Below are 15,724 nucleotides of genomic sequence, written 5' to 3' on the forward strand. Positions count from 1 at the left end.
GTGGGTTGCAAATTGATAGTTAGGACTTCTTGATGTCAGTATTGGGTTTTTAGTCATTCTTGTGTTCCAGTAAAATAGCTCAAAATCAACTTGATGGATTGGCACAAGATTTTGTACATTCATGGTCACACACTATGTATTCTGATGACGTTGGTGATCCACTGACTTTTCCTCCAGTGAGGTTGAAATTTGGGTAAAATGTCTTTGGATGGCCCGGAAATTTTGTCAAAACTATAATTTGTCTAATAAACTGACATTTTTTCTTACATTATTCTGAGTCACAAAATAAATGACTGATGCTCTGTGCTATGTAGTTGTAGTAGTAGTAGTAGAAGTAGTAGTAGAAGTATACTAATAGTAGTAGTAGAAGTATACTAGTAGTAGTAGTAGTAGTAGTAGTAGAAGTATAGTAGTAGTAGTAGTAGTAGTAGTAGTAGAAGTATACTAGTAGTAGTAGTAGTAGGAGTATACTAGTAGTAGTAGTAGTAGAAGTATACTAATAGTAGTAGTAGAAGCATACTAATAGTAGTATTAGAAGTATAGTAGTAGTAGAAGTATACTAGTAGTAGTAGTAGTAGTTAGGCATGGGCCGGTATGAGATTCTGACGGTATGATAACCTTCAGCAAGAATATCACAGTTTCACGGTATTAGGGTATTGCAGTGACAGCTATTAATGTATTATTTTTTAAATGTCTGGGTAAAAAACAAGAACTTGGACCAGAAGCCGAACAGCTCGCATCACTATTATCCTAAATAACCGTAAACTGCTGAGCTGGGAAGATGTAATTAAATACAAAAACATCTGTCTGGTGTATAAAATTCTGCATAACACTGCTCCTCCTCCTTTGAACTCTTTCATAACCCAACGTAACAACAGCAGTCAGATCACTTTAAGCACCACACGAGGTGACCTTCTCATTCCATTCAGGAAAAGTACATTTGGCCAATTATCATTTTCTGTTACGGCATGCTGGAAATTAGCCGTTCTGCTCCTTTTACTGTATAGTTAATTAAAGGGGACTGTCCACGACATTATAAACTAATAAACTAAACTAAACTAAACTTTTTTTCCATTGAACACAATGTTTTTTATTTTGAAACACAATGCACACTGGCAGGGAGAGGGATTTCTAAACTGCACTTTCTGTCCTTTAAGACTCATAAAAAACAGCTCCTTTTCCTGGAAAGGTCAGCGTGCCTCCGTGTTACTTTACTCTGGAATACGTAATTTCTTGCTAAATGGCAGCTGTTTACCAGCACAATACATGTATTACTGTACGTTTAACCCGTCCCACACTCCTAATAAATATCTATTTCTAAATGACTGAATCATATTTTGCGCCATGTATTCATTTGCATCAGAGACTCCTACATCAGGCTCTCAGTGAATCAGTAGCATCAGCAACAGCCAAGGAAACCGGAATTAAATAAGCATATGTGTTTTGTTGTTTATCGTGACAACCATTTTAATTGAGTTCTTGCTCCTCTCCATCGTGGTGATTCCTGCTGCAACCTGCTACATTCCCAAATGAGCTATTCTGCCATCTCTCACTGTGATTTGGCAGCGAGACACTCACAGCTCCAGTCAGGAGTTGCATTAGTCAGCCCATCTGCTCCTTACAAACTGTGGTTCACACTTCAAACACGTCTCTCGCGCCGGCTACTGTAGGGAGGTGCGAGCCTGATCATTTGCAGAAATAATGCAGCCGGTTGCTGTTTCTAAGGTCTATTCGAGAAAAAAGTTAAATTAATAAGATTTAGTTTTACTTTTTCCTCCCCAGCTTCATAGTGTCCATTCTGTTATTTATATGCTGATAACTATATTACCTGTTGACTGTGTATACATATTCTACGGTATTGCCCACTTTGTCTTGCACTGTCAATTTTAGAGCTGCAATCATTAGTCATTTATCCAGCAAAAAAGCCAAACATTTCATTGTTCCAGCTTCTCAAATGTGAGAATTAACGGCTTTTACTTGTTTTACATAATAAATAGAATCTATTTGTGCTTTAGACTGTTGGTCAGACACTTAATGATATTGCCATGGGCTCTAGGAAATTGTGATATTGATATTTATATATATATACAAATATATATATATATATATATATATATATATATATATATATATATATATATATATATATATATATATATATATACACACACACATATATAACTTGCAGCCCTAATCAATTTGCACTGTAAACCAGAATTGGCTTTAATTCCTGAATATTTTCTGTGGACGTAAGGATTAAAAGTCAATGTTTTCAGGTTTTGACTCTAATTCTGATTCTTGACATGTATGGAAGTAAATCACAGAGAACCAACAATCCTCTGATCCTCTTCAGCCCAATCTCCACCTAAGCCAAAGCTCAGTCCACAATCAACTGAAGAGACGTTATTAGCATCCAAGCCCATGTCTGTGGTCTATCTGCTACTGAAAACTAACTCCTCTCAGGTCAGACATAAAGCAATGGTCCAATGCTCAGGGGGGTCTTTCTGTGTAGCCCCACCAATCTATTCCTATGACAGCATGTCATGCAGGGGCCAGGGAGCTTGCTCTCCTCAGGGATCTCTAATCCAGGAGACTGGATCTTTTCCCCAACATACACCCTCCTCCTTGCCAACGACCTTCACATTTCACCGCAGGGATGCCGTTTGGAATAGCAACGACACATGTTCCACGTCACATCCCCGAGGAAAGCGCGGTGCTGGCTCCTGACTGTACCTCAAATGCCAATTTTAACCTTTAGTTGAAAGGACCCTGATCAAAATTCATATTTGATGCTTCCTGCATTGTGAAAGGTCAGATGATGCTAATCTGAAGTATTTATCATTCAGTTATTGGATTTTGTGTTTCAGTACAAACATTCAATTGTTTGTGCTCTGCCTACATTTACAAGAAATTGTCTTTGAAAGTCTGTGTTGTGCTGGTTTCTGCCTCTGTTTGTTTTTTGTGACAGTCAAACATAATGATGCACTATATATAATTATGCGTTGGTAAGGGGCATGTCTCTGCTCTCTGTGTTTTGTGTGTTTATTTTTGAAGTGCACCATTAAGGCATAGAAATAGTTGAGATGCTGAATTGAATTCCCTCGTCGTCTTCCGTGTTTGTCACGCTTGTTGTCTTTTGCATCGTTGTGGCAGCAGCTGCTCACATTTCCTTGGTTGTGGGAGAGACTTACTGAAGCAAACAATTGAAAATACAAATTCTTAACAAAAAACAGAACAAATTTTGTAACTCGTACACATAAATTCACTATTTATTCTCATACAAACCCTGTACTCAAGAAATTATGTATGTTTGCAACAGCATCAGACAGAAACATGATGCCACCTGATCTACATATTTACTCAACATAAAGAGGAAACTTAAAGCTGCATGAGGTAGAATTAAAAAAAAAAACGCCATAATTTGAAGTAGAGTGAGACCCTTTCTTACAGCTTCCCTCGCAATATGTTTTGCGTTACCTCGCAAAACTTTTCTACTTCCATTTCAGAGTAATGGGTCTATTTCCACTCAGCTGCCCAGCGCAACACCACAATATGGATCAGCTCGTTGAATTTGACTTTGAGCTGGGAATGCTGATATAGCCTACTGCTCAATGGGCACATTCATATCTGTTCTATAATCAATAACTATTAATTAAATTAAATGAATGAAAAGATAAAGTGCGTGCGTCACATGTGGCGATGAACCAATAGCCTACTGATCGAATTATCAGAGAATCTGCAGCTCCCATCGGAGCTTTATAGAGGCTCTGCTCATGTTTTGCTAACTCAGCTTGTGTCCACTTTATTTCTATGTTTGTATCAAATTAGACAAATGAATGTTCTTTATCAGACAGTAAACAAACACGTACAGATATAACCTATTTACACCACCTAAATTAGAAACAGCATAATATGCCACAATAGACCCAAAATGTAGGCTATTAGACACTATAAATTTAAAACCAAATATCCTAATACTTGTAAATTATTATAAGACACCATTTTATTTCATTTGAAATCAAATACAATGCTATTAGATCCCAAATGTGTTAAAGTAGATGCCATGCTACCAAATTGTAGACTTAGACACTTTTACCAACCTGGACATATAGCTTAAATAGACAGCAGGCTGTTATTATAAGAATGTAATGCCATATCCGGCATAGCCTTTAGTCAGACTAAACCCTGAGAGCTCAGAATACAATAACTTTATTTAGCCTTGTTAAAGTGTCATTTGTGGCTGATTAGAAGAAAACTGTGTTAAACTAAGTTAATAAACTAAGTCAAATCACATCAGCTCACATCTGGTCGCTACTTCACAGCCCATATGCAGACACCAGACCGTGATGTAATTGTTGATATAAATCTGGTGTAATTAAATGGATTTGTGCCACAGTGTAGCCTACAGGAATATAGACTATTACAGGTAGAAAATGAACATATAGGCGACAGGAACGGTTGTAGCCATAGTTGATTGTAACCACAGTGCAGGCTGTATTTTCACGTTTTTGTCCCCGAACTAACGTTCTTTCTTTGTAACACTACTAGGGAGCTGCAGATTCTCTGATAATTTGGTGTTTGTTCATCACCACATCATGCAAAGTTACTGTGGTGTCTTCCTGATTTAAGCAGCATTTTCCTCATCAACATCATCTGAATTTATTATTATTTTGTGGGGTTTTGTTTTGGAAGCAGAGTCTCGCAGTTAACCTGAGTACTGATGAACTCTGTTGTGCGGAGCCAGGCATGTATGCATGGTCAGAATCAGTGGTGGAAGAAGTATTCAGATCTTTTACTCAAGTAAAAGTAAAAACAAAACATTGTATAACTACTTTGTGACAAGTAAAATTTCTGAATTCAAACTCTTACTCAAATACAAAAATCATTTCAAAATCCTATATGTATTACATTCATCAATTGTAATTAGTGATGCATCCATGTGTTAATCACTTTAATGTTGTAGCTGGTAAAGGTGAAGCTTGATTATTTTATATACTGCTGGGTAGCTGAATCCATAACAAACCATCATCATTTATTAGTTTTCCTAATATTAACCAAAGTGCTAACCACAAAGGACAAACCCCAGTCTTTGATTAAAAGGGTCCTGTGCTTTGTACGTTCACCATCCTAGTCTTCCAGACCTTCCTCCACAGCGCTGTAGAGAAAGGTCTGGCTAGTCCACACAGCATTTCGGGTTGGGAGAAAAACATGCTCTGGGTTATTGGCATTTCTTTGAACCAATTGCAATCGTCATGGGCGATTAGCAATAGCCTCTGGAAGGAATTTGTTTTGGTGGAACACGTCTACGTTCAAAGGTTGTTTTAGTCGTGCAACAGAAAACTCTGATTGGACAGATAGTCTAGCTATCTGTCTGGATTTAACCTGCAGAGATCTGAGGAGCAGTTAACCATAGTCCACCAGAGTTTAGAATGCCAACACAAAGAAAGCAGAAAGTGACGGACATCCGGCCAAAAAGAGGGACATCCGGCGGCACCGGAACAATCCCGTAAGTGGAACGTCGTGGATATATACTACCATCCACCCGAACACCTCCCTAGTATGACTTGTGTTCAGTACACTAAGGTGGCACTTCTAAAAAAAAAGAAGCAGTGCCAGTACATACAACACTTACATAATGTGGTAAAACAAATTATTGGTATATAAACGTAATTTCTAGGAGACACGGTTGCTTTTTTAGTATAGAATTATAGATTGATTGCGCTATTTATTAATTGCCTTGGGTGGATTGGATTGAATTTATCAGCTTTCAGTATTTTACAAGTTATTGACTGAAAGAGAAATCAGAAACGGTTACAATGCTCATCATTTAACCCCTTGCCTAGCAACTTCTGTTGCATTATGTATGACCTTGACCTTCACTTTGACTCATCATAGCTGGGGTGGCAGACAATATGAATGTGTAATGATTCTGCATTGGCAGGGATCACAGCCAATGCATTACTGATCGATAGATGCTGGTCTCTCTCTCTCTCTCTCTCTCTCTCTCTCTGCCTCTATTGATCAGCCAGTGCCTGAGAGCCAGGCAGAACAGACTGAAAAAAAGCCTTGCTCCTCATTACTCAAAGAGCACTCCAAACATTGTCACTTTTGATGGAAACCAGCCCTCTTTTCCCTGACACCGTCACAATGTTGAAGAATGGAAAACGCAGTTAAGATCTTTTGGAAGGGATTATTATATCAAATGCCCTCATCTCCCTCCAGACCAGAAGCACAATGCCATTTGTAACGTCACTTAAAGTTGCAGCTTCTGCCAGAGTTAATAAGTCATTTTTTTAAGTTCCCAGACTGATAACAAGTCTATCTTTAGCTGCCTGCAGCCCCAGAGGTTTTGGATACATAATAGGCCTTTTTTTTATCCTCAGCTAGCAGAATGGGCTAGAAAATAATGGAGAAAATGGACTTATGGAATAAAACCTCTATTAAGCATTTGTGAATGCATGTGAGATTGAACATAGGCATGTGTACAACAAGGTCACTATCTAGAGGAAATCTCTGGCTTGTGTTTACAAAGACAATAAATCACCTATAGTGTTGTGACTGTTCAAAAAACAGACTTGATATCAAGTCTGATTGATGGTATCTGCATGGGAATGGCATTAACAACGGCTTTGTTAAATCCACAGAGGCACACATGGATTCAGTCTCAACAATGACTACTTTACATGCACATAATATTCTGGGTTTTGCCCTTATTCCGAAAAAAATGATATTCCGACTAAGCTGTTTACATGGCTAATGAAAGTGAATATTCCACTAATATTCCCGATTACATGTAGCCGTGCAAAGTACGACTTTTTCAAAGTTCACCAGCGTTGGTGGACTTGTTGGACCGTGCGAACACAGAGTCCCTCTTTCATTCTTTCAACCAGCTTCTTGAAAAGGTCGACGTAGCGATGTGTGCGCAAATCCAAAAACCTGTTGATATCCAAGTCTTTGATAATGTTTAAAAGTAGCTGTGTTTCTCCTTCTTATCAGGTCTGCAGCCTTGCAAACTGTTGGCTGGTTGGTTTTCGTACAGCAACCATAGCAACAGAGCTGACCATAAGCCGTAAACAGGCAAGAGGCCGTAAACTGCGGTAAAAACCCTGATTGAGACGCATATTCCAAATGCGCTGTATATATGTCCAAAGAATGCCTCTAAAACCCGAATAATACCAGAATAACCCACATGTCTTAATCAGAAAATGCTATATTCGGAAAAAGGCCTTATTTGGAATATCCAACCGGAATATGCTGTTTACATGACCTGTATCAAATTCGGAATATTGTCATATTCGGAATAATTGGAATGGAATATTGGTGTGCATGTAAACATACTCATTGTAATCAGGAAAGCATTTTAACTGCATGTAGACTGTCTACCGCTGTAGCCATCAATTATTGTAGTCCCCGACACCTTCTATCATTCAACGTTTCATTTAAGCTACGGAGCAAATCAGAACAGTATTTTCTCAATCAGTCTGTGTTAACAAGCATAAATACTGTTTACATGGCCCAGAGGAATTTACTTTAAAAAAAAAAAAGCTATTGCTGTATATTTAACTGGAGAGTGAATTGGATGAAAGAAACAAAGAGGGACGGATGGGGTTTAAAGCCAAAGGCTGTTTGGTAATGAGTGCTGTTATACAATGAAAGTCTCTGCTGCCCAGGGTCAAAGCTTTGTTATATCAGTCCCCTTTTTTGTTGAGCTGATTCTTATGTGTTTGATCAGCGGCCTTGCAGTCGACACTCAAGAAACAAAACAAAACCAGCCTTGGTTCTTTGTAATCCCGATATGTAACGTGTTCGTTCCTCAACGGGACTGTGTCTCTCTGGTCTACTCGCTCCTGCATGAGTTGGAGCAGAAATTATGTAACTTCTTCAACCTTCATCTCCTTTTGTCTTTTACAAAACACTTTTTGTTGCCATGGAGATGAATTACCCAGACAAACATTTCCCGTGCTTACTGAGACACAACTACTGGGAAGTTGTTAATATCATTTTTTTTTTCCACTGTAGAGGACTGATTTTTAAAGTTTCATCAGATTTATATGCAGCGGTTGGACTGTGTTGATTAGAAAGTCATCACCTAAAACTGACCAGTGCACTATAAAATGAGTTAAGCAACAAAGCTATCAATCACACAGCGATCAATGCTTTAACCCCAGTTTGTCTTTAACCCCAAGATTAACAACCGCAATATTTTATAAAACACCTTAATTATGTATATGTATATATATGTAGATGTATACATGTATGTCTGTGTATATGTATATATATATATATATATATATGTGTGTGTATATATATATGTGTATGTATGTATATATATATCTATAGATATATATATATATATAGATATATATATCTATATTCATATATATAGATATATATATATATATATATAGATATATAGATCTATATATATATAGATATATATGTAGATATATCTATATATATCTATATATATATATATAGATATATATGTATATGTGGTTTCGCTCATACTCAAGGTAGGTCGAACTCTGCCCTAGTCACGCCCTAACCATGCCCCTGGTTTCGAATATGTATAAGATAGATAGATAGATAGATAGATAGATAGATAGATAGATAGATAGATAGATAGATAGATAGATAGATAGATAGATAGAAAGATAGATAGATAGATAGATGATACATTTTCTGTCAGCAGGTCAGGGGTCTTATAGGTTGGAGGGGTGGACCTATTTTTTGTTTTTATTTTGACTTTGCCTAACTCGAAGATCTGCCATCTTTCTCTCTCTTCTATCTAACAAGAGCCACAATGGAAATAAGCTTTTAGATTTGTGTTTTTTCATTCTCAACTGTTCTTAAAAAAGCATCATGCCTCCTGTATTCAGACTTTTATTAAAGGGGTGATAGAATGATTTTATGGGGTATTTTACACTGTTCTTTAAGGTCTCCTAATAGGGTATGTAACATTGATTGGGCTGAAAATTGCCCGAATGTTATTTTATTAGGCCCTTAACTACCCTGTGAATATGGCTATATTTGGAACAAGAGCTTTTCTTCCAAATATGGTATGCTCATGAATATTTAGATGTGCTGCGCGCTGATTGGTTTGAGCGAACCCCATAGAAACACATTGGAGACGAGACAGCAGGTCTCATATTTCAGACACTGCAAAGTTATCCATTGTTTGTCGGGCTATTTCGTTATTAAATTCACTTCTGAGACTTTTTTATGCGAGAAATCAACTATATAAAGCTCAAATATGGGCCATTTTACGAAAATTGATGGCTAATTGCAAATTTGGTAAGACGTGTCGGACTTTAGGAGCTCCACACAGTCTGACGAGAAAACGGCAACCTCCATACCCAGTTAAAGTCACTGTTTCTCGGCTACTGGACTACTGGGGCTCGGGGCTCCACGGAGCTGGCTGGCTGCCAGCTGCCGGCATAACTAGAGTATATTTAGTTTGAATTTCATCACGCCACTTATATAACATTTACCCCAACAGCTAACAATGGTGTCCGATTTCAGTGTAAAATGTGAGATTATGAAAAAACAAACTGCTGTCACTGTAGTGATAATGACGTTCAACACGTCTGAGGGTACATTATATTTCAGTTAATTTGTATGTGTGTGTCACACTTTCCTAATCTGGTAATTTAGGGTATTTTTAGCCATGCTTTAGTAATATGTCCATTTAATACTCAGGAACAGGGACATGGATACAGCTAAGGACACTGAAATCCTCTCTTTGGTATTATGTCTGAGATTTCAATGGTCTGACACAAGTTAACATAATTACACAGAAAATACATATGGTATTTTGAAAATCTTTGGGTTATCTTAAACATTACCTTTTATTTCCATGTGGCAGAGCAGAGAAGTCTTTGAAAAGCACTAGATAATTGTGTTGTAAGATAAATGTATACAATTGGGCTGTAAAATGAATACTTTTAAGCTTTTATGGTGGCAAGATATTCTTAGGAGGGTGAGTTGCATGTGGCCACTGCTCAGGAGGGTCCAACATGGTCCCTGGTTTAATGGAAGAGAAGGTTTGAAGTGGTTAATAATGCAGTTAAATGCAGTAAAATTGTCAGAATCATTTCTTTAGCCTTGATCATTTTTGAACATGGGCTAATAAACTCCAATTTATTACCTCAGTTTTATTATGCTGCTAAAGTCTGCTTTTCTTTTTATACACAGTACTCAGACAGTGAAAGGTTTTCCCATGCCCTGAACAAATTTTTTCAGGCTGCGCAAAAGAGGTCAAGAGGTTTTTTAGATCAGTGTCATCCGCTTTAAGAGGATTTTCTGACTATGTTCATATAGTCGAGTACTAGATGTTGCCATATTTGGATAGAAGAGAGGCTCAGCTTTCCTTTGGGTTTGACATGTTGAAGTTAAAACCCAGGGTTGCACAATAAAAATAAAAAAAGAGCAGATTGTGCATTAGATATGAATCTCATTTGAACTCATTAACCCCGTGCACGTGCTCCATGAAGCCTCAGACGGTTACAGACGCCTTTGATGATGCTTGTCAGTTGTCACTATGAATTACAAACAACACTGTTTTTTGCATGTTCGTCATGAACCACAGCTGTAACAAAGACCGACACTTGAGACGCTTCTTTGATGCGATTCTATCACCACATGGCGGACAGGCTTCTTTTTCTTTCCGAATGGATATGAGGTGCCTGATCCCGAGGCTTCTGTGTTCTGTTAATAAAAAGCATATTTAAACAGAACTAAGCTCAACACTCATGTGCTGGCGAGTGCGCGCATCGATTTACAACCTGGTACGCGCTTGTTTTCAGCACCACGGAGAGAAACAAAACCCCCCTCAACAACAAGAAATAAGACACACAAAAAAAGCAAATAAATAGTGTTTATTCATCTGGTTTGGACTGTGAATATCTGGACATCCACAGTTTAGTTTTCTGCTGTTAGTTGAGCTTCTCCAAAACCCCTGATGACATTACCAGCTCCGTTTTTGAGGGAAAAGTGAGGCAATGACTAATGACATCATTTGCTCTGTGTCAAAGGTGTTAGACACAATCAGACTTTATTGCAGACACGCATTGCTAAAGAGCGCACTGCTCCTGAATGTCTTTTCTCTTGTGGTTTTTCTTGACGTAAACTCGCTTTAAATGCCACTGACAGAAATCTGTGAATGGTTTAAGACAGCAGTGCTGATAGCTTCATGTCTGCGTTAATACAGGCTGATATAAGAGTGAGACCTATATGAGCTCACAGAGAAATAATGTAGCTTGGATCAGGTGTGGATGTGATTTGAGCAAGTGTTTTTGTTCCACCACTGAATGAAGGTGTGTGCGCTCGACATTAAGTGTCAAGTTAATTTCCGATTAGGCGGGTGGTGGACGTATATCAGACATATGCGCGCCGTGGGCGGGTGTCGACGTGTTTGTAAAGGGGGAAGGCAGAGGGGAGCGCAGCGCTTCACTGTGTGGATATACGGAGATAGGTGATGGTTAGAAGAGATGCAAGTGGCGTCGGCCTCAGCTCTCCAAAGCTGTAGGCTTTGGATGGGGGAGGCGTGGCGCACTCTGCCCCTCCAGACCGAAAACCACCTGTGTGGATGACCAGTCCCTCAGCGTGATCAAGCCCCGCTCGTCCGCCAGGCACAAGGGCAGCAACGCGACTGACAGCCGGGGTTATGCCGAGGTGGAGAGGGGCGTCATGACGGTGGAAAACATGCTGGAGGACCCCGCCGTGCTTTCGGCGCCTCACCTGTCGGTGGATCGATATGAGCGCGGCCGGCAGGGATGCTGCCAGAGGGTGGTCATCAACATTTCGGGTTTGCGCTTTGAGACGCAACTTAAAACTTTCAACCAGTTCCCAGACACGCTGCTGGGGGACCCCAGGAAAAGGATGCGCCACTTTGACCCATTGAGGAACGAGTACTTCTTTGACAGGAACAGACCCAGCTTTGATGCCATCCTGTACTACTACCAGTCAGGGGGGCGCATACGGAGACCTGTTAACGTCCCCATTGATATTTTTTCCGAGGAGATCCGGTTTTATCAACTCGGAGAGGAGGCCATGGAGAAATTCCGTGATGATGAAGGTTTTATAAAAGAAGAGGAGCGCATACTGCCCAAAAAAGATTTCCAAAAGCAGGTTTGGCTTTTGTTTGAATACCCTGAAAGCTCTGGACCAGCGAGGGGAATAGCCATAGTTTCAGTGCTTGTTATTTTGATTTCAATTGTTATTTTCTGCATGGAAACTCTGCCGGAATTTCGGGATGAGAGAGACCAAGCCACAGTGGCACCCGCGGCCAATGGCACTGCTCCCTACGTGCCAAGCCCGTTCACAGACCCCTTCTTCATCATAGAGACCCTGTGCATCATATGGTTCTCTTTCGAGTTGCTGGTCAGGTTTTTCGCCTGCCCCAGCAAAGCTACCTTCTCCAAAAACATCATGAATATCATTGACATCGTCGCCATAATCCCATACTTTATCACTATGGGCACTGAGCTGGCCGAGAGTGAAACCAACGGCAGCCAGCAGGCGATGTCCCTCGCCATCCTGAGGGTTATCAGACTGGTGAGAGTCTTTCGCATTTTTAAGCTGTCGCGTCACTCAAAGGGACTTCAGATTTTGGGACAGACCCTCAAGGCCAGCATGAGGGAGCTCGGCTTGCTCATATTCTTCCTTTTCATCGGAGTTATTCTCTTCTCCAGCGCGGTTTACTTTGCAGAAGCAGACGACCCCTCGTCCAGTTTCACCAGCATCCCAGATGCGTTTTGGTGGGCAGTGGTCACCATGACCACTGTCGGATATGGAGACATGCATCCGGTGACCATTGGTGGGAAAATAGTGGGGTCTCTGTGCGCAATAGCAGGCGTGCTGACCATTGCCTTACCCGTGCCAGTGATTGTGTCCAATTTCAACTACTTTTACCACAGGGAGACTGATGGAGAGGAGCACCCACAGTACGTGCACACCAGCAGCTGTGAGCACCTCCCCTCGGAGGAGCTGAGGAGGTCCTGCAGTTCCTCATCCCTCAGCAAGTCTGAGTACATGGTGATAGAGGACAGTGCGTTCAAACAGCCTAACTTCACCACCGAAAACAACCAGAACTCCGTCAACATCAAAAAGATCTTCACAGACGTGTAAATGAACCCCAGAATGGATCATTTATGGAGCATGAAGACATAGTAGCTATAATATAGTTTATATACATATATATATATATATATAAATATATAGCCAATGTAATCAGTCTATATCTGTGAATGAACGTGCGTAAATGTCCGTTTTAACAAGTCATTTAATGTTGTTTTTTTAACGTAAGCAAACGAGAAATACCGAGTAGGCTATACATATTTCCAGTCAAAAATTATTACTATGCACTGGAAAAGTATTTATTTTGGCTCAAGCTGTTGTCAGAAAAAAACAAAACATTTAATGAACACGTAAACGGCTTGTTAAAACGGATATATTAGCAGCATATATTACACATGCCTACATATCTTGATGTAAATGCGAAAGTTGTTGGTGTTCATGATTTGGATACACGTGTAGCATATAGTCTACTATAGTGAAAAACGGCGTCTTGTGCTTCGTGGAAAGAAACTTTTCATTGTCCAGTAATGTAATGACTAGACTATGCTAATTTATATAGCCAAATGCCTGTTTAGGTTATATTTAATATCATAACCTGTCGAAATGTTGGTCTCTGAGTCTTGTTCACATGATTATTCAGGTATAACACAGAGTGGTGTCGATGGAAACTTTTACCATAGCAATGAAGTCGCGCTTTTCGTATAATTGTATTTTTATTCAGAACTGCCTATATTACCTATATTAAATAAAACGGAAATTAACTGACCCCGACTCAAAATGTCATTCTAACCTTATACATATCTATTATCATTGCAAATTTCGTCCAAAGCGAGCAGAGAGGAACATGAAATATAAAAAGTGTGAGTAAGCGTTATTTGAGGTAATGTACGCTCTAACAACAGGATGAAAACAGCGTGGATGAAGGGAGGGAGAGCGTGCAGAACGCCCCGCCTGCTGCTCGCTGAGCCCACCTTGTGATGCAGTCTCCATGACGACGGTGGTAACCCCCTCTGATGTTACCATGGCATTGTATTGCATTTTCACACCTTTTCAAGCATTTTCACAAGACTTTCCAAAGGTGGTTCATTATCACATTTTGTCCTTTTTCTTCTTGTTTTGATATGTTAAGTTGAATGAGCTAATGGGATAACATTTCACTGGAATTGTACCTCGTACGATTTTAAGTGACAATTAAAAATGGATTGATTGATTGATTGATTGATTGATTGATTGATTGATTGAACTAGCAATACTTTATTGGTCTTCTTATTGGTGGTTACATCCAATTATTCAGCAGGTAAAGCATGTATAGCCTCAGGCAATGAGCTGGAAGACCTGTAGAAGTATAGTCTATGGGGAAAATGATGAAAAGCTGTATCAGTGCAGCCACTCTTGTGTTTCCCTTCACTAAAACCACCTCAGCTGCTCTGTGAGCTTCATTCTCTGAGTTGGCATGCCAACTAGGTCTGACGTCAGCTACCTTTCATCGTCTCCAGCAGACATTTGCACCTGTGCTATGTGGTACAAAGTGGCTGACTTTTATAATTGTTAGTGCTGCAACCAATGATTATTTTCATTATAGACTCATCTGTTGATTATTTTATCAGTCTAATAATTGATAATTTAATCTATAGCCTTTATGTTATAAAATAGTGAGAAAAAAAGTGTTATAATTTCCTAGAGTCTAAAATGACGTCTTTAAATGTCTTGTTTTGTTCAACTTGAAGTCCAAGTACTCAGATTACAATGACATAAAACAGAGAAAAGTAGCAAACCTTCACTTTAGAGAAACTGGCAGCAGAGAATGTGTGGCCATTATTTTGATCATTAATTATCATTTTGAGGGTTTTTTTCAAGCAAACATGCCAATACATGTTCTGTCAGTTGGTTAATCCATTAATCAGATATACATTTTAGTTCCAATTATTTTATTTTATTTTATTTTATTTTATGGAGTACCAGTAATTAGGTGTGCTTTCTGATCAGCATAATGTTCATTGCTATTTATTACTGTATAATTGATATAAGAAGAAACATTTGTTCAGAATGCAATGGTAATGACTGCAACGTTTTTAGAAACTACTGTCTGTATCATTAAGTAGTTTAAATGATGTTGTATTGCTGCTGGACGGTAGGTTTAGTCGTGTTGTTTTGAACTGAACTGTTTTCATCATTCTGAACATAGCTCAGTGCTACTCTCTAGTGGATCAACTGATTTATTACTTTAAGGAAGGAGTTTAATGTTGAGCTCATGCTCATTATATTTAGCCCCTTCCTTTTATACTTGATCAGTCTTGAAGACTGAATATATTATTGTGCCTTTATAATCATGATACTGGTATCCAATTTATAATGTAGTCCGTATTTTGTTCTAACTGCCATAGACTTTCTGAGCCCTTTTTAACAACTCAAAAACATACCAACATTGTTTTATTAATTTGATGCTTTATGACTTTCCCTGATTTTATGAGAACTGCTTATGAGCACAATTTTGAACTGATGACGTTTCAGAAGTCTGCCAAAGAAAATGACCCATTGCTTTTGTTTGAAGCCTCAGGGACTTTAACTGTAAAATATAGTCATATACAATGGATTTTCATATGCTTCTATATGTGATTGGCGTTGACAATACTGTTTAAGCAGCACG

The 15,724-nt window shown here is 39.1% G+C and overlaps 1 protein-coding gene across 1 annotated transcript; it reads left to right on the forward strand.

Annotated features, from left to right (window-relative positions):
- Positions 1–11,589: 11,589 nt before the first annotated feature.
- Positions 11,590–13,128, forward strand: kcna3a (potassium voltage-gated channel, shaker-related subfamily, member 3a). Its single transcript, XM_078247501.1, has one exon. The coding sequence runs from the start codon at positions 11,689–11,691 to the stop codon at positions 13,126–13,128; it is 1,440 nt and encodes a 479-aa protein (XP_078103627.1). The 5' UTR covers positions 11,590–11,688.
- The last annotated feature ends 2,596 nt before the right edge of the window (positions 13,129–15,724 follow it).

The sequence above is a fragment of the Sander vitreus genome, chromosome 4 (genome assembly GCF_031162955.1).
Source record: "Sander vitreus isolate 19-12246 chromosome 4, sanVit1, whole genome shotgun sequence".
Taxonomy (NCBI): Eukaryota; Metazoa; Chordata; class Actinopteri; order Perciformes; family Percidae; genus Sander; species Sander vitreus.

Excerpts from the sequence above, each read along its gene's own strand:
- kcna3a (XM_078247501.1), top strand. The coding sequence starts at position 11,689 with ATGACGGTGGAAAACATGCTGGAGGACCCCGCCGTGCTTTCGGCGCCT.